The following is a 23,546-nucleotide window of genomic DNA, read 5'->3' on the forward strand; positions in this document are numbered from 1 at the left end:
GGATTTTAGAAATTTGGCCTATGTTGACCATTTGGCCTATGTTGACCTCAAGAATACTTGGTGGTTGAATTCAGTAACCAGATATGCAAGTCCTCTTCAAATTTCAAGTCAATTGGATAAAAATTGAGGATTTTAGAAATTTGGCCTATGTTGACCATTTGGCCTATGTTGACCTCAAAAATACTTGGTGGTTGAATTCAGTGACCAGATATGCAAGTGGTCTTCAAATTTCAAGTCAATCGGATGAAAATTGGGGATTTTAGAAATTTAGCAAATTTGGTGACCTTTGGCCTATGTTGACCTTTTGACCTATTGACCCCAAAAACAATAGGCTTCTGGCTTTTGACCAACTCTACCATTTGGGGAAGTTTGGTGAAGATCGGTTGAAAATTGTGACCTGTAGGCCGGTGACAAACAAACAAACAAACAGACAGAGTCACAAACACAACCGACCAATATACTTGAAAAATCTTCGATTTTGCAAGTAATAAAATAGCTGAAAGGTATGTAATCCTTGACGGCCATCTTTGCCTCTTATCAGAGGTAATTCTTATCAGAGAAAGTGAAGTGAAGTCCTGCTTGTCAATTTGGAGGGTTTGTTCAAGGGTCAACAGCTGTCCGTTATACATTGTAGGTAATATTCTGTAAATTAATCTTTCATGAATCTTTCATTTTTATGCATGCCCAATACCTATAGAGCAGGTTGATAATGAATTGGATAAAGCCTTGTTGCACTGCACTCATTGGTGTGAGCTCGATATTCATGGATGTTCGGAAATACGTCCGAGAGAGGAAATTGAAACCAGTCGACCGATGGTCTATTTGGCAATGGAACTGCCATGTGCTTCATAGATTGACATATGATACAGTGGCCTGCAAAAGTATTCACCCCCCACCAATAATGTCAGAGTTTGATGAATTACGAATTATGGAGAAACTAGAACGGCATTCTGTAGAGAGCACACCTCCACCTCCACCAGGCTGAGCAGTTCACATTTTGTGACCCACCTGTAGGCCGGATCTGGATTCGGACCTGAACCAAAATCTAATCGACTTGTTCTTGTCACCTAACCAACTCGTCCACCAAGTTTAATCATAACTCGTCCACATCTTTTTTAAATATCACTTTTCCCCGATCTCTCAATGGTGAAGAATCACTTAAAAGTTTAGTAATTCTCGTATCCGAATCCATATTCAGATCTTCACCAAAATCGAATCGAATCGTCCTTGTCACACAACCAACCTCTCCACCAAGTTTCGTTCAAATTCTTCCACAACTTTTTGAGATATCCTCTTCACCAACAAACAGACAGGGGTGAAAACATAACCTTCATCCGCCTTCGGTGGCGGAGGTAACAATTTTTCAAATGAACTTTTTTTATTCCTGTTTCCATGGTAACCATTGTTTATTTGGATTTTGCAAGTATCGTGCTACATATGACAAAATTGCCACATAATGGTAGGCAGTAGTACACGTTCTCTTTTTTCAACTGAGTACGTCCATATATTATGTGCAACTAGCAGGGACCCATGGAACAGAGTTCCCCTCCCTTTGTTTGGGCAGTGTATAGGTAATTAGTATTGTATTAATACGTCATTGTGATATAATTTATTATCTTCAACGATAAAGTCCTTCTTGGCCATGGGAGATAACATCGTGGGTTCTGAAATAATACACCACTTTAATAATGAACGTTAGTGCAGTATTATTGGCCTATACAGTACGTACTGTGTCGTTGGAAGACTAATGACGCATTGTAGTGACCCATGGGTCCCCCAAGCGAGACTAGCAGCAGAATCTCCTTGCTCCAACCGCTGACGTCACCGGCGGACAACCTCGGCGCCGGGGTGGCTGGTCACGTGACCACCAAAGTGTGCCGCGCTTGCGGTTATAATCCTTTGCACCTGTCGGTCACGTGACCACCGAAACACGCCTCGCCTGAGAGGCTAGGCGTGGCTTTCGGTTTCGGTTATGCTTTCTGGTTTGGATATATATGCAGCCCGATAAACGGGCTTTTCAGAGTTCCCGAGTTGGTTTTTACAATAAACATCTTCTCGGACGAGTTTGTGTCTTGCCCGTCACTTCGTCCGTCTCAAGCAAGAGCCCTGCTCTTCACTGGTGACCCAGACTGCCCCCGCACGGATGCGGGGGCTGCGAACGGACACGGCAAGCACGCCCTAGCCAGGGAAGCCACCTAGGCTGGTGACGCCGGCTTCTCCCGCACGGCTTCGGGCGCAGTTTCGACCGCGGTTTCGACATGCCGGAGTTTCGGTAACGACGACGGCCGTGACTATGAGGTTCGCGCACCGCGCTCGGCTCCTCCTCTACGACCGGAGGGGCGAACCTATTCCAAGACCCTCCGAAGGCACGGCTGCTTCGTCACCTTCGCGCGCGCGCTGACGTTCGCGGCACGGCCGCTTCGTCACCCTCGCGCACCTACAACTACAACCGCAACTACCTCTCCGACCCTGCATCCTCGGGAGGCCCGCGAGGAACCTCGGCAGCCTCCCCCGAGGCCTTGACCAGCCCCTCGGTTGGCTCACCCGCTTTTCGCGTGCACCGCTCGATCCTTCTCGGCACTGCACCCACGAACTGCAACCTCGGGAGGCCCGCGAGGAACCTCGGCAGCCTCCCCCGAGGACTTGCCCGGCCCCTCGGCCGCCCCCCCGTCCACTGTCCGACCCTGCATCCTCGGGAGGCCCGCGAGGAACCTCGGCAGCCTCCCCCGAGGCCTTGACCAGCCCCTCGGTTGGCTCACCCGCTTTTCGCGTACACCGCTCGATCCTTCTCGGCACTGCACCCACGAACTGCAACCTCGGGAGGCCCGCGAGGAACCTCGGCAGCCTCCCCGGAGGCCTTTCCCGGCCCCTCGGCCGCCCCCCCATCCACTGCACCCCCCATCCGACCACCCGCCACCACACCGGACCCTCCCCCCCCCCCCCCCGCGACTGGCCAGGGGTCATTTCGGTCGGGTCATCCGGACCCCCCTCAGGTTGACCTTCCTGGATCAAGTCCATTCTGGGGGGGCGTGTGTAGCGACCCATGGGTCCCCCAAGCGAGACCAGCAGCAGAATCTCCTTGCTCCAGCCGGTGACGTCACCGGCGGACAACCTCGGCGCCGGGGTGGCTGGTCACGTGACCACCAAAGCGTGCCGCGCGTGCGGTTATAATCCTTTGCACCTGTCGGTCACGTGACCACCGAAACACGCCTCGCCTGAGAGGCGTGGTTTCGGTTTCGGTTATGCTTTCTGGTTTGGATATATATGCAGCCCGATAAACGGGCTTTTCAGAGTTCCCGAGTTGGTTTTTACAATAAACATCTTCTCGGACGAGTTTCTGTCTTGCCCGTCACTTCGTCCGTCTCAAGCAAGAGCCCTGCTCTTCAGCATATGCTTTCGATATGATTTTAACAATCGCTTTGTTTGTGTTTCACACTCAATGAAAAAAGTAAAGGAAGAGCATGGCGATTGTGATATATGACAGGTTTGACTGCTTCGACAACGTGTTCGGCCTGTACGGCATATCTATCTATAATTCCAGTAATCTCTGTGTGTGTGTGTGTGTGTGTATGTCTGTGTGTGTGTTTGTTTGTCTGTGACCGCTGTTTCTCGACAACCACGGGTCCGATATACTTGCAACTTGCCAGGTATATTGCTGGGGACCCGAGGATGTGCCTTTTCAAGGTTTGAAATTAATCGGACAAGTAGTTACCGAGCTATGTCCAAAAAACGATTCAACCAATCAGAGAGCAGCGAGCTATCACGTGTGCCGAACGTGGCGAACAGACTCTGCCTCGGACGGCACATTTGAGAGCGTATTCATTTATTTCACGTTGGCAAACTATGTTGGCGTTAAACTATGTTTTAAAACTAATTAAAACTAGAACGGGCACTCGGTAGAGCGCATACCTTCGCCGCAGCTACTTTTGTTGCCAAAATAAAAGACTACAAGATCTGTGTAGCAAAGCCACACCTACGTTGTCATGCGGGAAGATTTGTTTCAAATTAAACCATTCTATCCCGCCAAAAGTTTGATATTGTAATCACATCCATGTGGTGGTGTCCGCTAACATCCGCTAACAAGGGTTATGACGTCAGAGTGTCATGTCGCATATCACAAGATTGGGCATTGAATTCTGAACATTTTGGCATTAGTTTCATACAAATTGGACACAAATTGACCGCGCTATGGTAAAAAGACGATTTTGACCTTTTCATGACCTTGACCTTGACCTTTGACCCGATCGATTCCAAAATCTAATCAAATGGTTCCCGGATAATAACCTATCATCCCACCAAATTTCATGCGAATCGGTTGAATACTTTTTGAGTTATGCGAATAACATACACACACACACACACACACACAGACATACAAATAAATACACAGCGATCAAAACATAACCTTCCGCTTTTGCGAAGGTAACTAATTTGCGATTCATCGTAACTGCGATTTGCGACCTTCTGGACAGTGAAGACTTCACTTCCGGCAGCCAATCACAGAACGCGTTGTTGCGAGCCGAGCCGAGCGCGTGCGCCATTACGGTTCGTAATTCGATTTCTTCCGGAGAAAATAATAATTTCTCGATTTCTTATGCGCATTATTTCTCCCAGAGCGAAGGGCGGAAGCGAAGAGCGTTGTTTTTTTTGTTTACGGGCGTACGGGCGTACGGGCGGGGTAGCGCGTACGGGTAGCGTTTTTTTTTTTTTTTGGCAAGGAACGGGCACCCACGTACGGGCATGCCCTAGTATATTAAAATGGCGGTCAGTGGAGTCAGCCGTAGTATGCCGTAATGAAATCATAGACGTAATGGCATAGTGTGACGGACGGACACAAAACTGCCGCTACTTTAATATATATACATTCGAATGCAGGTACATCTATAAATTATGTACAACTAGTGAGATACCCGTGCATAGCACAGGTGGGAGGCCAGAAGCAAACAGGCAATGCAGATACAGCAAATGCTAAAGCATGAAACCAATCAATTCCACATTCCTGTAGCACCTTCAGTCGCACGTCAGACATGGACAGCAAGTTCGTGAAGGACTTCCACAAAAAACGTACCAGTTCGCAAACAAACGGGTACGTTCATGTATAGAAACATCGATCCATGGGTCCGTGGCGAATCTGCATATAGCGATCCGCGAAGTTCACGTTTAGAAAGTAGAAACCATCACGGCATGTCGTCATTCACTTGAACTCGATATCTCTTTTTTTCATTCCAAACAGCATATCTTCAATCACAAATTAATCACAAAATAAACTTTTAACAACATTGTTAATGTTTCCTTCATTGTAAAAACTTCCAAGTCAACAGTTAAAAGGATTTTGAGCCGATAGGTGTAACGGCCTTGGCAAGATCGATGGAGACAGCGATCTGTTAGCTTATACACCACCCAAATAGCTATAATAATAATAATAATGCATTTATTTTATATAGCGCTTTTCAGGAAGCCCAAAGACGCTTTGACAGAGTGCAAAACATAATGCATAGCAAAACATAAAAACAATTGCAAAAAAAGAAGAATCAATAGGGAAATATTCAAAGCACAAAGGAGGGAGAAGGAGAGGAGATAGTCAGGGGTTAGATGCTGTGGGTTAAATGTTGAATGCAGTGTTGAACAGGTGGGTCTTGAGTGATGTTTTGAATGTGGTGAGTGAGGAGGAGTCTCTGATGGTGTGAGGTAGTGAGTTCCAGATGGTGGGAGCAGCGATGGAGAAGACCCTGTCCCCCCAGGATCTGAATTTGGTCCGGATGGGGGGGGGGGGGGTCAGGAGGTTGGTACCAGCAGAGCGGGGGTTGCGGGTGGGAGTGTGTCTGGAGAGGAGGTCAGCCAGGTAGGATGGGGCCAGGTTATGGAGGGCTTTGTAGGTCAAGAGGAGGATTTTGTACTGGATTCTCTGGGAGATGGGGAACCAGTGAAGCTTGTAAAGGACGGGGGTGATGTGGTCACGGGTCCGGGAATGGGTGAGTAGACGGGCAGCGGAGTTCTGAATGTATTGGAGTTTATTGGTGATTGTTGAGGGTGAACCATAGAGGAGGATATTGCAGTAGTCCAGACGGGAGGTGATGAAGGCGTGGATGAGGGTTTCTGCAGCCATGGAGGAGAGGGATGGACGGAGACGGGCGATGTTTTTCAGGTGAAAGAAGGCTGTCTTTGTGATCTGTTTAGTGTATTTGTCGAAGGAGAGGGTTTGGTCAAAGATGATGCCAAGATTCCGGATGTGAGGGGAGGTCGCACAAGATCTACAGGTCGCACAAGATCTGCCTGCAACCTTCTTATGGTTAAACTGCCAAAATCAAGACTCTCTGCTCACCTTCACTCCTTCATTCCTCTTTTCTCCCACCTCTGGAACAAACTCCCTCACTCTCTTCAATCCCACTCCACCCTCCAGGTCTTTAAAACAGCTGTTCACCACCATCTCTTATCTTCCCCCATCCAAAACATTGATCTTTTCTATCCCCGCTAATTTCACCCCAATTCCACTTTTTTGAAATACCAACTTCTGTCCTGGAAGTCCTTGGTGTCCTTGTGTTTGATACTTCTGCCACCCCCCTCCCCCCAAGCCCTCTCCCTCCCATACATCTCCCTGCTCTTAAATGTTGTGTGCCCTCAAGTGTTTGTGTGCTTCCCCTTCTCTTGTCCTCCGCTCTCTCTTTTTATATATTTTGTTTGTCTGGTTGATTTGTTTGTGAAGTAAATGTCAGCTCTTTCACGAGCCTCGATTCAGTATACAAAAAAAAAAAAAAAAAAAAAAAAAAGGTGGATACTGGGATACCGTCGATGTTGAGGGCAAAGTTATGGGTGGATTTTATGAGCGTTTTTGGGCCAATGATGATTATTTCAGATTTATCATAGTTAAGTTTGAGGAAGTTGATTTGAAGCCAGGATTTTATTTCAGTGATGCAGTTTGTCAGGATAGAGTGGGTGTCGGTGGAGACGGACTTGGTGGAGATGAAAAGCTGGATGTCATCGGCGAAGCAGTGGAATTGGAGACCATGACGGCGGATTAAGTGACCGAGGGGGGACAGGTAAAGGATGAAGAGGAGGGGGCCAAGAACTGAACCTTGGGGGACACCTTGGGGGAGGGGAGCAGTGGGGGATTTGCAGTTATTGATGGAGATGAACTGGCGTCTGTCAGAGAGGTATGTTTAATCCAAGAGAGGGCAGTGCCGGTAATGTTAAAGGTGGTTTCAAGTCGGGTGAGGAGGATGGTGTGATCGATGGTGTCAAAGGCGGCGCTGAGGTCGTGGAGGCTGAAAATGTTGAGGTTGCCGGCGTCAGAGGAGAGGAGAAGGTCGTTGGTGATTTTGAGGAGAGCAGTTTCAGTACTGTGGTTGGAGCGGAATCCGGATTGGAATGTTTCATACAGGTTATTGGCAGAGAGGTGATGTTTGAGTTGCGCGGCTACAGCGCGTTCCAAAACTTTTGACAGAAAGGGTAGGTTAGAGATGGGTCTGAAGTTGTTTAGGGTGTCAGGGTTTAGTCCAGGTTTTTTCAGAATGGGGGTAACAGCAGCAATTTTGAGGGATGGTGGGACGATGCCTGCAGACAGGGAGGAGTTTATTGTTGCAATGATAAGTGGAGAGAGAGCAGGAAGGGAGGCCTTGACAAAGCTTGAGGGGATGGGGTCAAGAGTGCAGGTGGCAGTTTTCATTCCTATGAGGAGTTCAGAGAGGTCAGTAGGGGAGACTGGGGAGAATTGAGACAGGGGATGGCAGGATAAGGGGGGGGCAGGTGGTTTGAGGGGGAGCGGGTGCGGCGGTGGTCAAGCTGTTGTAGATGCTTTCAATTTTGCGTTGGAAGAATGAAAGGAAGGAGATGCAGTTGTCTACTGTGAATGACTGGGTGGTGGTGTTCAGGGGGCTGAGGAGTTTGTTTATTGTAGAGAAGAGTGCTTTTGGGTTTCCGGAGCCAGAGTGGATAATTTGAGAGTAGTAGGCGGAGCGGGCGTGGGAGAGGGCATCTTTGTCGTGTTGTAGGTGGTCCTTGTAGGCTTGGGAGTGAACTGTGAGACCTGTTTTATTGCGGAGTCTTTCAAGTTGGCGAGCACGAGTTTTCATCAGGCGGAGTTCAGGGGTAAACCAGGGAGCAGAATGGGTGAAAGAAACTGTTTTGGTTTTTATAGGCGCAAGTTGGTCAAGGCAGGAGGAGAGAGTGTGGTATGCTATGTGGAATTCTCTCATGTAGAGATTAAACCCACGTCATTTGAACTTTGGCCGGGGTCATTATTTACCTTTAATGATGTTTATATACGAATCAAAAAGAAGATAATTGGTTTTGGGTCGTCCTTTCCGCATATGTCTTGGGATTGTGAGTTGGAGAGATGACCGTGATGGCGGGGAGTGGGTTGGCATTCTCTCAAGCAGGGATTCAACCCATGTCCTTATAAAAGGTCTTTGTCCGAGGTCAACGAGTCCGATCAGTGCAGCCATGCAGCGCAGCCATGCAGCGATCGGTGCAGCCGTTTGTGCGGCACCCGGGAAAATAACATTATGCGGGAGTCCAAACCTGAAAATGCTGGAGGCCAAAGCTGAAATTGGAAAAACAATATACCCTATTTTACTCTAGCGGATCCCAGGATTACCCACCCAAAATATCGTTGCGATCGGTTCAGCCGTTTTTGCGGTACCTTCGAATGGACAGACAGACGGACGGACAGACAGACAGACGGACGGACATTTGGTGAATTATAGTAAGATTAGAATGTGAGTATGTCTATGAAGTATGTACAATTCGAATGTGAGTACGTCTATAATGTATGTACAATTAGAATGCGAGTACGTCTATAAAATATGTACAATTAGAATGTGAGTGTCTATAAAGTACGTACAATTAGAATGTGAGTATGTCTATAAATTATGTACTATAAAAACACACAAAACAAGTTCAGGCGAGGGTATGCTGTCTTTGATTGCTCGTTCTAGTTTATTATTGTCAATGGCCGCTCATCTTCTCCATCCATCAGTAATGTAGGTGGTCCTCAAGGCTCTTTACATTGATGTTTATTTCACCACAAACGTTATCCACTCCTGCCAGATTGATTTCCTTTATCACACTGCACCTAATATTACGAGTGTTACAAACACTCTATTAAAAGAGTACACTCTATTAATGAATATTAAGTTTTGTATATGAACTCAAGACTTGTGGACGAGCTAGAACACTAAACATATTTCAACATGTTGCAACAGAAGAAAAGGAAAAGTAGAAAGATGGGGGAAACACCAACATCAGGGTTGAAGGATAAAATCGAGGGAGACTTGGACAAATAAGGAAAGTGGGGAGGAAAGAGAGGTAGGGGATAAATAAATAAAATAAAAGGAATAAATAAACTAGAACAATGCGACTGTTTTGCCAATATGCCTCCGCATAGTCCCACAATGGGAGATGCCATCGTTCACTGTCCTAAAAATTAACAAGTTTGATTTAAATCCCTTCAGCTGTTCTCAAGTATCACATTTTTACCAGCCATGACAGGTTTCACATCGATCGGTGAAGCAGTTTCAGAAAAGGGATTTTTAAAAATATCGGCTTTCAAGTTAATATGGCTGCCATACCAGATGACATATGACATGAAAAATGTCCACTCTGCATATACAGTGGGACCTCTAAATCCGAATTTAATTCGTTCCAGCGGCAGTTCGGATTGGGAAAAGTTCGGAATTAGAAACTATTTTCCTCATAAGAAATAATGGAAAGTGAATTAATCCGTTCCTGGACCCCAAAAACCCATTATCAAGACACTGTTAACTGCAAATACACATGATTCAAGGTAAAATAAGATGAGTAATTGCCCTAAATATCAAATAATAATAATAATAATAACAAGAAATAAATGTACTAACATGAAAATAACTGCATTTACCTTAGTGGAGAGTTCTGATGGTGCATGTGGAAGCTGGAGAGGAGGAAGGAGGGAGAGGGTTTTATTGCTTGGAAGGTGAGGCACCTTCCAAGCTAACATCAGATGACTGTGCTTCTGGTGTTTGCTCTCTTTGTCTCTTAACACCACTTGTAGAGGGTTGGGGCTCACTAGGCTTGCTTTCTTTAGAGAACCACCTCTCCAAAGTTGCCTGGTGTTGGCGACTTTTCTTAACTTTTCAAGTTAATGCTCCTGTTAACCACTGCTTTATTAGGGTGCCAGTTTTCAACAATGGCCTGTGTTTTAGACCAATGGAAGCACAGTTCTCTAATTTCAGCACTGGAAATATGAACGACGCTCGCGGCGGGAAATATGAACGACGCTAACGCTATGTTGGCGGTTCGGTTATAGAAATACATTCGGAATTAGGGACAAAATTTTCTCGAATTTACGGTTCGGAATTAGAGTAGTTCGAGATGAGGGGCGTTCGGAATTAGGGGTCACTACTGTATATGGTTAGGGGATCACGTTTGTGAAGTTTCGAGTTGATCGGATAAGGTTCGTTTGTCTATTCAAGATGGCTGCCAAACACGTGAACTACGACATTATCATTTTCAAACTGTATGCAACAGTGCTGTTAGATGATATTTGTAAAATTTCGCATCGATAGGGTGAGCGGTTTCAGAGATATAATTTTCTAATATTTTCCTTCAATCCAATATGGCTGCCAAACCATGTGGCCTATGATATCCTAAATTTTATATTTCAATACAAATGGGTCATAGATCATGTGCATGCAATTTCTGATTTTTAGGACAAGGAATTCGATAAAAATTTTTGGCTGGTATACCACTTCACCTATGATGTCATCATTATCATGCTTTTGTTCCACATTGGGAGTACTTGACAATGACAAGTTTCAAATTTTTCCATTCAGTGGTTTCCGAGAAATATTTTTTAATTATTTGCTTTTAATCCAAGATGGCTGCCATACCACGTGACCTATGATGTCACAATTTTTTTTTTTTTTAACATTCTGCATGGGTGTCACTCCTACCCTGAAAGTTTCGTCTCAATCGGACATGTGGTTGCTGAGAAAAACGAGGTTTAGCCCGTACGGACGGACGGACAGACAACCCGAAAACATAATGCCTCCAGCAACTTTGTCGGCGGGGGCATAAAAAGGGGGGAAAGCTACAGTTAAATAAAAACAACTTACACGTCTAGTTTGAAAATGTAAGCAATTATCTTGCCTTGTACTCAGGTGAGGTCGTTGACAAATATTAAATATATACGAAACAAACAATGTGCTGTGTGAAACATAATCAGGTAAAGCTGCAGATATCTCATGAAACAAAAACAAAAAAGCTTCACATACGGTGAAAGTGAAAGGGAATGCGTTGGGTCCAAGTTTATTGAGCAGAAGTTGCTGCAGATTAGTCAGCTGCAAAGGATGGTCGGACATCTGCGGATAGAGCTGAACGTGGGCAATGTAGATATCTCTTCGAAAGGGCATGCCGATCACGTCCATATCTTGCCGTCCATATCGAAATACACCGGTGATAGACACATACACTAGCAGACGCACAAAGCAGAGAGTTACACAATAGAGCAATGAAAGGGAATTCAACACCAGGCACAACTAACATGGAAAAGGGCAGGGCACAAGTTTCATTCACTATCCAAATACCTATCTTAAGTGGACTTTAAAAGCCATGAAGTCATTTTCACCAATTTTTTTCAGCAGATTAACTCTTTAGACTGCTGAGACACCTTCGACCTTTGAAGACCCTTTAAGACCCGAATATCTTTAAGACCCCGAAGACCCATAAAGACCCAGAGGACCCAAAGGTCCCTGAATCTCTTACACGAGCCTCGATCTTGTATACACACAAAAAAAGCCCCATAAGACCCCGAAGACCCAAAAATTTCCCGAGGATCCAAAAGACGCAGATCACCCAAAAGTCCCTGAAGACCTAAAAGATCCAGATGACCCAAAAGTCCCCGAGGACCCAAAAGACGCAGATCACCCAAAATTCCCTGAAGATCTAAAATATCCAGATGACCCAAAAGTCCCTAAAGACCCAAAAGACCCAGTAGACTCAAAAGTCCCCGAGGACCCAAAAGTCCAAAAGACCCCGAGTCCAGCAGGTAGGTATGCTACAAGGTGGTGAAAACCAATGAAAATTTGGTTCAATGGACCAACGGCCCCCCTAGTTCTTTAAAGTTGCAAAGGGTCATAAACCTGAATTTACATACTGTAGTGGTTACCTTATTGGGACATAATCCACGGGCACGGGCCAGTGGGGCTTTTGATGGTGTGGGCATGGCGTGCGCGCGGACGTTGAAGCCACGCCCTCCGAAGAGGGTTTTGGCGTTATAAAAGCTGTATGAGTTCCGTTCGCGAGGAGAGTTTGTTGGAATAAAGGAGCTTTCAACAAGCTGAGAAATGGCCTCGTCCTCTCATCATCCGCCACACCTACATTGGTGACTGCGGCTGCTCCCGAACGTTTTTGGAGGCTTCAAACGAACATGGCAAATGCAGTTTCGATCGAACTGCCGGAGTTTTGGGAACGACGGGCGGCCGTTTGGTTCGCGCAGGCTGAGGCCCAGTTGGCCCTTCGGAACATTTCCGCGGGCGACACGTCATACTGTTGGGTCGCATCTGTGCTCGGCTCCTCCACTGTGACCAGGATCCTCCGAAGGGACGCAAGTACGAGACGTTGGCGGCACTGATGCTCGTCTCATTCACACGCACTGAGGCCGAGCACTGCTGCTCGTAACCTTCGCGCGCACTGTGGCCGAGCACTGCTGCTCGTAACCTTCGCACGCACTACGGCCGAGCACCTCCTCTGCGACCAGAGTGGTGAGCCTTCTCCAGGATCCTCCGAAGGGACGCAGGTACGAGACGTTGGCGATACTGCTGCTTGTCTCCTTCACACGCACTGAGGCCGAGCACTGCTGCTCGTAACCTTCGCGCGCACTGCGGCCAAGCACTGCTGCTCGTAACCTTCGCGCGCACTACGGCCGAGTACCTCCTCTGCGACCAGAGTGGTGAGCCTTCTCCAGGATCATCCGAAGGGATGCAGGTACGAGACGTTGGCGGCACTGTTGCTCGTCACCTTCGCGCGCACTGCGGCCGTGCGCTGCTGCTCGTAACCTTCGCGTGCACTGACGCTGGCGGCACTGCTGCTCGTCACCATCGTGCAACTCCTACATACTACAACTACAACTCGCAGAAACTCTACAACTACAACTCGCACAACTACAACTCCTACTCCTACTCTGCAGCCCGGGAGGCCTGTGAGGAACCTCAGCAGCCTCCCCCGAGGCCCGTGAGGAACCTCAGCAGCCTCCCCCGAGGCCTTGACCAGCCCCCTCGGTTGGCTCAACCCCACCGTCGGGTAAGTCCCCGGTTGGCCCGCCCACCGCCAAGCCGCTCACAGTCCCTGCTCGGGTCATCAGTCGTTTCGGCCGTGTGGTTAAGGCCCCCCGAAAACTGACATTGCCCGTGCGAGTGCATTCTGGGGGATGGGGGGGGGGGCGCATGTAGCGGTCACCTTATTGGGACATAATCCACGGGCATGGGCCAGTGGGGCTTTTTATGTTGTGGGCGTGGCGTGCGCGCGGTTGTTGAAGCCACGCCCTCCGAAAAGGATTTTGGCATTATAAAAGCTGTATGAGTTCCGTTCGCGAGGGGAGTTCTGTTGGAATAAAGGAGCCTTGAACAAGCTGAGAATTGGCCTCGTCCTCTTGTCATCCGCGACTCCTACAATACAATATATTGATAGTCAAATTTCAACTTTACAATACTTTTAGTCTTTCATTTTTGACCAAGGTTGATTTATCCTTTTTGTTTTTAGCTGAACCAGTGAAATTTTCTCGAAATAATCTTACTATAATTCACCAAATGTCCGTCCGTCTGTCTGTCTGTCCATTTGAAGTTACCGTAAAAACTGCTGAACCGATCGCAACGATATTTTGGGTGGGTACTGGGTAATTCTGAGATCTCCGGGAGTAAAATAGGCTATTTAGTTTTCCCAATTTCAGCTTTGGTCTCCAACATTCTCAGGTTTGGACTCCCGCATAACATTCGCGTTTGCATAACGTTCATTGTGACGATGTTTTCATTGTGACGATGTTGTTTTCCCGGGTGCCGCACAAACGGCTGCACCGATCGCTGCACAGCTGCACCGATCGAACTCGGTGACCTCGGACAAAAACCTTTTATAAGGACACGGGTTGAATCCCTGCTTGAGAGAATTCCATCCCCCTCCCCACCATCACGGCCATCTCTCCAACTTACAATCCCACGAGATATGCGGAAAGGACGACCCAAAACCAATATAAACATCATTAAACATCATTCGTATATAAACATCATTAAAAGTAAATAATGACCTCAGCCAAAGTTCAAACGACATTTAATCTCTCCATGAGAGAATTCCACATAGCTATTTGGGCGGTGTATAAACTAACAGATCGCTATCTCCATCGATCTTGCCAAGGCCATAACAGCTATCGGCTCAAAATCCTTTTAACTGTTGATTTGGTAGTTTTTACAATGAAGGAAACATTAACAATGTTGTTAAAAGTTTATTTTCTGATTAATTTGTGATTGGACATATGTTATTTGGAATGAAAAAAGAGATATCGAGTTCAAGTAAATGACGACATGCCGTGATGGTTTCTACTTTCTGGACGTGAACTTCGCGGATCGCCATATGCAGATTCGCCACGGACCCACGATCGATGTTTCCATACGTGAACGTACCAGTTTGTTTGTGAATGGGTACGTTTTTCATGGAAGTCCTTCACGAACTTGCTGTCCATGTCTGACGTGCGACTGAAGGTGCTACAGGAATGTGGAATTTATTGGTTTCATGCTGTAGCATTCGCCATATCTGCATTGCCTGTTTGCTTCTGTCCTCCCACCCGTGCGTAGCACGGGTATCTCACTAGTATACATATAAAGTCACTGTCAAGGAAACAACAGTTATGCAAATGAAGAAAAAAAATAAAATAAAATGAAACCTCTCTGGTCTTTCACGGAGTCAGGATCCACCAAGACAACTCCATCTGTGAACAACGCAATTGAGAATACTTGATTTACAAGTAACCATGCCAACGTCAGAAGAAATTTAGCTGACTATTTGTTTACATGGAATATTTCACGATAATCCAATTTGCTGCGGATGAACATTAAACTGGTGCCCCTTCTGCCAGCATTTATTGGTGGATGTTAAAGACCCTATGGTGTACTTCGCGAAGAGTAGGCGAGCTATCGCCGGCACCATGAAAAAAATCAAAATTACTGCCCTGACCTACAGAGGGCACTGCATTAGCAGCACAGATGTGCCCTCAGCCAATGATGTTACCTGCAGCCATGTGCTGCAAATGGAAGAAGAAGACTATGCTGAACAGCTCATATAAACTAAAAGAGAGAGTAGACCAAAACAGTGGATTTTAATGTTGTTCAACCCCACCAACTGGTTCCACTGAGTCCACGAAGTCCACAAAGTCTCGCTTGCCAAGATGTACAATGACCTGTGGGAATGGTGGATGAAAAAGAGGGTCAGGATTTGCTGAAGAGGATTAGAAAAAGTTGAGGTGTGGTTAAACTAAACATCTAGGACCGTGTGTGTATGTATGTGTGTGTATGTGTGTGTATGCGTGTGTATGCGTGTGTATGTGCGTGTATGTGTGTGTATCTCTGTGTATGTGTGTATGTGTGTGTATCTGTGTGTATGTGTGTGTATCTGTGTGTATGTGTGTGTATGTGTGTATGTGTGTGTATATGTATGTATGTGTGTAGCTGTGTGTATGTTAACATATAATAATAATAATAATAATTCATTTATTTTGTATAGCGCTTTTCCAGAAGCCCAAAGGCGCTTTGACAGAGTGGAAAACATAATGCATAACAATACATGAAAACAACAATTGCAAAAAGACAAGAATCAAGAAAACAAACAGCAGCGATATACGGCATATATATAAGACAAGAATCAAAAAGACAAGACAAGAATCAATAGGGAAATATTTAAAGCAAAAGGAGGGAGAAGGAGAAGAGATAGTCAGGGGTTAAATGCTGTGGGTTGAATGTTGAATGCAGCGTTGAACAGGTGGGTCTTTAGTGATGTTTTGAATGTGGTGAGTGAGGAGGAGTCTCTGATGGTGTGAGGTAGTGAGTTCCAGAGTCCAGTATATGGTAGAAAGGACCAAGTATCGGTACCATATGGAACACAATGTGGAATGGCCTTTTCACTGGAATCACAGTTTTTCAGTCTTGAATTGTTGACTGTTACTGATATAAGAAGCGAACCATTGCAGAGCAATACCTGCTACCATAAAATTAAAGCTTGGATTAGACAATACTGTTATATGGTGAATTGTATTGAAGGCTTTCGACAGATTTTTATCTTTTTTTTGAATACAAAGTCGAGGCTGGTGTAAGAGCTAAAGATGCAGATCAATGCTCATGTAAGAGCAGATCAATAAGAACGCTAGCGCTAGGTATGTATTTTTTTTTACAAACCTCATCGGGGTTTTGATACGATTTTTAAATGTTTTAATTTTTCACAATTTTTTTTTTTTTACAAACCGCATCGGCGATTTTATCGACTAGCTACACAAGGGCCATGTCAGTAGACTGATTATATCTAAAGCCGAACTCTTGGTCATAAATAAGGTTGAATTTAGAGATAAACTTGGAAAGACGGTTATAAACAAGTCTTTAAGATTTTAGAAAAAAGAACAAGGAGGAAAAGAAATAAATTGTGAATTTCCCATTCATTGCCAGATTTGAATATGAGAGTAACTTTTGTGACCTTAAGATGACAAGAGAGAGATCCACGAAGGAAAGAGAGATTGAAGATTAAGACAAGAGGTCGATAAATAAAGGAAATCAAAACTTCAACCACTGATTCATCGATTCCATCAAACACACAACGAGCGGTATTTTTTAGTACTTTGAGGTTTACCTATTTGAATAATTTCACAAGAATCATTTGGTGTTATGAAAAATGAACAGATATTGGGATTGTGCAAATAATCTGTAAAAATTGTGTTAGGAGGTGAAATTATATTGATTTGAGAAAAGCCAATGTTCGCAAAATCAGATTTCAAGGAATCAGAAATATCTGTAGAATTGGAGTAACCTGGTCTCCATCCAGAAGTTTATTCAAATATAATCATTGTTGTTCGTCTTATCGAAGATAATATTGATTTGATGCATTGTATTACAATAGTAGTTTGTTAAGATCTAACTTTTTGGCATAATCAAAGGAGGCGCACAAAGCGCCCCTCCCTTTATATAAGGGATCGTTTCTCTGTTTGCAGCTTTAACATGGGGACTGAAAATATGTTTCTCGGCTTCCACTGGACGAAATAGGCTGCAAATGTCAGAAGTAAATGTTTTGTACATCGAGGTAATATGTTCCAAATTTCAGAAATAAATGCTTTGTACATCGAGGTAATATGTTCCAAATTTCAGAAGTAAATGCTTTGTACATCGAGGTAATATGTTCCAAATTTCAGAAGTAAATGCTTTGTACATCCAGGTGATATGTTCCAAATTTCAGAAGTAAATGCTTTGTACATCGAGGTAATATGTTCCAAATTTCAGAAGTAAATGCTTTGTACATCGAGGTGATATGTTCGAAATTTCAGAAGTAAATGCTTTGTACATCGAGGTGATATGTTCCAAATTTCAGAAGTAAATGCTTTGTACATCGAGGTGATATGTTCCAAATTTCAGAAGTAAATGCTTTGTACATCGAGGTAATATGTTCCAAATTTCAGAAGTAAATGCTTTGTACATCGAGGTGATATGTTCCAAATTTCAGAAGTAAATGCTTTGTACATCGAGGTAATATGTTCCAAATTTCAGAAGTAAATGCTTTGTACATCGAGGTAATATGTTCCAAATTTCAGAAGTAAATGCTTTGTACATCGAGGTGATATGTTCCAAATTTCAGAAGTAAATGCTTTGTACATCGAGGTGATATGTTCCAAATTTCAGAAGTAAATGCTTTGTACATCGAGGTGATATGTTCCAAATTTCAGAAGTAAATGCTTTGTACATCGAGGTAATATGTTCCAAATTTCAGAAGTAAATGCTTTGTACATCGAGGTGATATGTTCCAAATTTCAGAAGTAAATGCTTTGTACATCGAGGTAATATGTTCCAAATTTCAGAAGTAAATGCTTTGTACATCGAGGTAATATGTTCCAAATTTCAGAAGTAAATGCTTTGTACATCGAGGTGATATGTTCCAAATTTCAGAAGTAAATACTTTGTACATCGAGGTGATATGTTCCAAATTTCAGAAGTAAATACTTTGTACATCGAGGTGATATGTTCCAAATTTCAGAAGTAAATACTTTGTACATCGAGGTGATATGTTCCAAATTTCAGAAATAAATGCTTTGTACATCGAGGTAATATGTTCCAAATGTCAGAAGTAAATGCTTTGTACATCGAGGTGATATGTTCCAAATTTCAGAAATAAATGCTTTGTACATCGAGGTGATATGTTCGAAATTTCAGAAGTAAATGCTTTGTACATCGAGGTGATATGTTCCAAATTTCAGAAGTAAATGCTTTGTACATCGAGGTGATATGTTCCAAATGTCAGAAGTAAATGCTTTGTACATCGAGGTGATATGTTCCAAATGTCAGAAATAAATGCTTTGTACATCGAGGTGATATGTTCCAAATGTCAGAAGTAAATGCTTTGTACATCGAGGTGATATGTTCCAAATTTCAGAAGTAAATGCTTTATACATCGAAGTAATATGTTCCAAATGTCAGAAATAAATGCTTTGTACATCGAGGTGATAGTTCCAAATTTCAGAAATAAATGCTTTGTACATCGAGGTGATAGTTCCAAATTTCAGAAGTAAATGCTTTGTACATCGAGGTGATATGTTCCAAATTTCAGAAGTAAATGCTTTGTACATCGAGGTGATATGTTCCAAATTTCAGAAGTAAATGCTTTGTACATCGAGGTGATATGTTCCAAATTTCAGAAGTAAATGCTTTGTACATCGAGGTAATATGTTCCAAATTTCAGAAGTAAATGCTTTGTACATCGAGGTAATATGTTCCAAATTTCAGAAGTAAATGCTTTGTACATCGAGGTGATATGTTCCAAATTTCAGAAGTAAATACTTTGTACATCGAGGTGATATGTTCCAAATTTCAGAAGTAAATACTTTGTACATCGAGGTGATATGTTCCAAATTTCAGAAGTAAATACTTTGTACATCGAGGTGATATGTTCCAAATTTCAGAAATAAATGCTTTGTACATCGAGGTAATATGTTCCAAATGTCAGAAGTAAATGCTTTGTACATCGAGGTGATATGTTCCAAATTTCAGAAATAAATGCTTTGTACATCGAGGTGATATGTTCGAAATTTCAGAAGTAAATGCTTTGTACATCGAGGTGATATGTTCCAAATTTCAGAAGTAAATGCTTTGTACATCGAGGTGATATGTTCCAAATGTCAGAAGTAAATGCTTTGTACATCGAGGTGATATGTTCCAAATGTCAGAAATAAATGCTTTGTACATCGAGGTGATATGTTCCAAATGTCAGAAGTAAATGCTTTGTACATCGAGGTGATATGTTCCAAATTTCAGAAGTAAATGCTTTATACATCGAAGTAATATGTTCCAAATGTCAGAAATAAATGCTTTGTACATCGAGGTGATAGTTCCAAATTTCAGAAATAAATGCTTTGTACATCGAGGTGATAGTTCCAAATTTCAGAAGTAAATGCTTTATACATCGAAGTAATATGTTCCAAATGTCAGAAATAAATGCTTTGTACATCGAGGTGATAGTTCCAAATTTCAGAAGTAAATGCTTTATACATCGAAGTGATATGTTCCAAATTTCAGAAATAAATGCTTTGTACATCGAGGTGATATGTTCCAAATGTCAGAAGTAAATGCTTTGTACATCGAGGTGATATGTTCCAAATTTCAGAAATAAATGCTTTATACAACGAGGTGATATGTTCCAAATGTCAGAAGTAAATGCTTTATACAACGAGGTGATATGTTCCAAATTTCAGAAATAAATGCTTTGTACATCGAGGTGATAGTTCCAAATTTCAGAAGTAAATGCTTTATACATCGAAGTAATATGTTCCAAATGTCAGAAATAAATGCTTTGTACATCGAGGTGATATGTTCCAAATGTCAGAAGTAAATGCTTTATACATCGAGGTAATATGTTCCAAATGTCAGAAATAAATGCTTTGTACATCGAGGTGATATGTTCCAAATGTCAGAAGTAAATGCTTTATACAACGAGGTGATATGTTCCAAATGTCAGAAGTAAATGCTTTGTACATCGAGGTAATATGTTCCAAATGTCAGAAATAAATGCTTTGTACATCGAGGTGATATGTTCCAAATGTCAGAAGTAAATGCTTTATACAACGAGGTGATATGTTCCAAATGTCAGAAGTAAATGCTTTGTACATCGAGGTGATATGTTCCAAATTTCAGAAGTAAATGCTTTGTACATCGAGGTAATATGTTCCAAATTTCAGAAGTAAATGCTTTGTACATCGAGGTGATATGTTCCAAATTTCAGAAGTAAATGCTTTATACATCGAAGTAATATGTTCCAAATGTCAGAAGTAAATGCTTTGTACATCGAGGTGATAGTTCCAAATTTCAGAAGTAAATGCTTTATACATCGAAGTAATATGTTCCAAATGTCAGAAATAAATGCTTTGTACATCGAGGTGATATGTTCCAAATGTCAGAAGTAAATGCTTTATACATCGAGGTGATATGTTCCAAATGTCAGAAGTAAATGCTTTGTACATCGAGGTAATATGTTCCAAATTTCAGAAGTAAATGCTTTGTACATCGAGGTAATATGTTCCAAATTTCAGAAATATATGCTTTGTACATCGAGGTCATATGTTCCAAATTTCAGAAGTAAATGCTTTGTACATCGAGGTAATATGTTCGAAATTTCAGAAGTAAATGCTTTGTACATCGAGGTGATATGTTCCAAATTTCAGAAATAAATGCTTTGTACATCGAGGTGATATGTTCCAAATTTCAGAAGTAAATGCTTTGTACATCGAGGTGATATGTTCCAAATTTCAGAAGTAAATGCTTTGTACATCGAGGTAATATGTTCCAAATTTCAGAAATAAATGCTTTGTACATCGAGGTAATATTGTTGCGGATATGGGATTTGCATCCATCCATATCCGCTTGTAAATATTCCCCTATTTCCTCCATACTTCCCAACTATCCCCAATCCCCCATTCCCTAGTCCCATTTTCTGTAAACAACACTCTGTAGACCCGACCTCCCCCTATTTCCCCCATTAAATGTCGCATCCAGGTCCACCGCATCTCACGTAGACAACTATAGGACATCTTGCTAGTTATTCTTAGTTTATGTCAGTTAAGGACTCGTTTCCATTAATTCTGACTCTTCGTTGCACCAGAATGTGATTGTATGGCACCGTTAGGAAGTTTAGGACCTCCCAATACCTCCCCGCAGCTCTTTCTCATGGTTCAGCAACAACAACAACAACAACAACAACAGCGGCGGCGGCATGGGGAGTGTGCGTCCTCACTCCGGCTTGGTTGGTGGGGGGTGTTGGGAGGGCGCCAGGCCTTTCCAACGAGCCGCCATCGCACATGTGCTCGACGGGGTTACCAAGTAGTGGCTCGCTGTCAGCTCCTCGTCAAGGGCGGAGCCCGGTAACCCCCGCACCCAATAGAAGCGGCGGACCGATCCCATCTGGGGCGGAGCCCACGAGCCGAGCGCGTGTCACTCCCCGCTGAGCATGCGCAGGAAGAGGGAGGTGACGTCAGATGCGCGCTGAGCTTGGAGAGAGAAGGACGCCACCTCCGAGCGCTGTGACACCTCCCCGCATCTCTGGACTGGACCGTGCTTTATCCTGTCCCTGAGCCAAGGTGCACCTTGTGCTATCGACTGCCTGTCCTTCCCTGCCATCAATCCCTGTGTAAGTCAGTCTTGTTCCGTTTGTCTGTGGTCTGTCTGGGATAGATAAGATTGTGTCTAAGTGCCTATCTCTTCTGTGTCTTTACCTCATTACCTTGTAATCTACCCCTTTTCTCCACCACTAATTATATCCTCCTCCGGAGGTCTTGAGAACTGTACCCCTTGCGTCGTTTCATTTATCCCAGTCGTTGTGTCCTTTCCATCATTGATTTAGCGTAGCGCGATTTGGCCAACGTTCGAGTGGAATCGGGTGAGTTGGGGGTAATCGGGTAAACTGTGCGAACACGGCGGCCATTCCGCTCGGTCAAGCAACATCTTAAGCCGTGTCCGTAACAATTGGTGTCGAGGAGTGAGATTGGACCCGAAGCGCGCTTAACGCGCTCAAAATTACAAGACACCGAAATTTGATTTTGTTTTACAAAAAAAAACCGAATTTTGAAAGTCGCGCTATGGCAGATCAAGACGGCTGGGTTCCGGTAGAGGAGAGTGAGGCAGGGTCGATCCAGGACCAAATTGAGGGACAAGAGGAGAGCGAAGCAGTGAGGGCGGCAGGTTCGCAAAATGGCGTCCTCGCGCACGAGGCTTCAGGCGCGCAAAGGCAAATTGAGGGACATGAGGGACCAAGCGGAAAGGGAAGTTAAAAAAATGGGGCAGCAGATCGAGGGGGTCAGAATGGGGGTAGAAACTAAATTGGATGCTCACAGGGAGGAAATGGAGCAGATGAGGGTGGCATCTGGGCAGGAGATGCAAGTGATGGGAGAAGAGATCAGAAGAGGTGTGAGTGAGGAGGTCGGAGGAGTGCGCGAGGAGGTGAGGCACTGTAAGGAGCGCATGGAGAAGGAGGTGAGAAAGGGGACTATAAAATTGCAAGGTGGTATAGAGGAGTTGACGCTGGGAGTAGAACAACTGACAGTGGGACAAAAGGAGTTGGGGGACCAGGTAAAGAAGAACACAGCGGTAATAGAGGGTTTAAAATCGACACAGAAGGAGATGAAAAAGGACGTAGGGGTAATTAAAAAAGAGTGTCAGACGGTACATGAGGACCTGACGAGGAAAATGAACAAGGTGGTAGAGGTGATGGAGGTTAAAGAGCGGGAGGTGCGGGAGCACATAGAAAAAAATAAGGTGGAGTTAGAGGAAGAACTTAAGGGGGCGCACGAGGAGATGAAGGAGGTGAAGCAGAAATTAGAAGAAGTGGAAGAAGGGGTGAGCGAAATTAAGAAGCGACGGAGAGAGGATAAGAAAGAGATAAAGGAGGAAGTAAAATAATTGGTCCAAAGTCTGTGTTCGGATCGTGATGATGTTCTCATTAACCGGATGAGGGATTCGCAGGTGATGGAGGAGAAGCGAAGAGAAAGAGGACCCGGTGTAAGTGGTGACCAATATGGTCGTGCGTATGATGCGCCAGGTGATTTAATGAGCTTGGGGGTCGAGATGGACCCGGGTGTTCGTGAGAGGCCGTTGGTGAAGTGTGCGACAGGTCTGGTGTGCGAAAAAGGAGGTGTGTGAGAAAGTCCGACTCTGGGGTGTGTGAGGAAAAAGTGCGTGCCAAGGAGTGAGGGTGCTGTCGAGAGTGAGTCGGTCGTAGCGCGTGTGCGAGGGAGCACATGGAAGCGCGAATTGAGGAGTGTTACAGAGGGTGTAAAGGGAGAATGCACGCCT

At 44.1% G+C, this 23,546-nt stretch overlaps 1 protein-coding gene across 1 annotated transcript in view; it reads right to left on the bottom strand.

Moving 5' to 3' along the window:
* LOC137418391 (beta-arrestin-1-like) overlaps positions 1-23,546 on the bottom strand; it is a 71,769-nt gene that overhangs the window by 31,477 nt on the left and 16,746 nt on the right. The window contains exons 2-4 of the mRNA XM_078773909.1: positions 15,358-15,418; positions 14,906-14,950; positions 11,250-11,446 (exon numbers count right to left, since the gene is read on the bottom strand). Of these exons, the coding sequence (XP_078630035.1) occupies positions 11,250-11,446; positions 14,906-14,950; positions 15,358-15,418 (303 nt within the window). The remainder of the gene's footprint in view (positions 1-11,249; positions 11,447-14,905; positions 14,951-15,357; positions 15,419-23,546) is intronic.

Source organism: Myxine glutinosa, chromosome 1 (genome assembly GCF_964187855.1).
Source record: "Myxine glutinosa chromosome 1, kmMyxGlut1.1, whole genome shotgun sequence".
Classification (NCBI taxonomy): Eukaryota; Metazoa; Chordata; class Myxini; order Myxiniformes; family Myxinidae; genus Myxine; species Myxine glutinosa.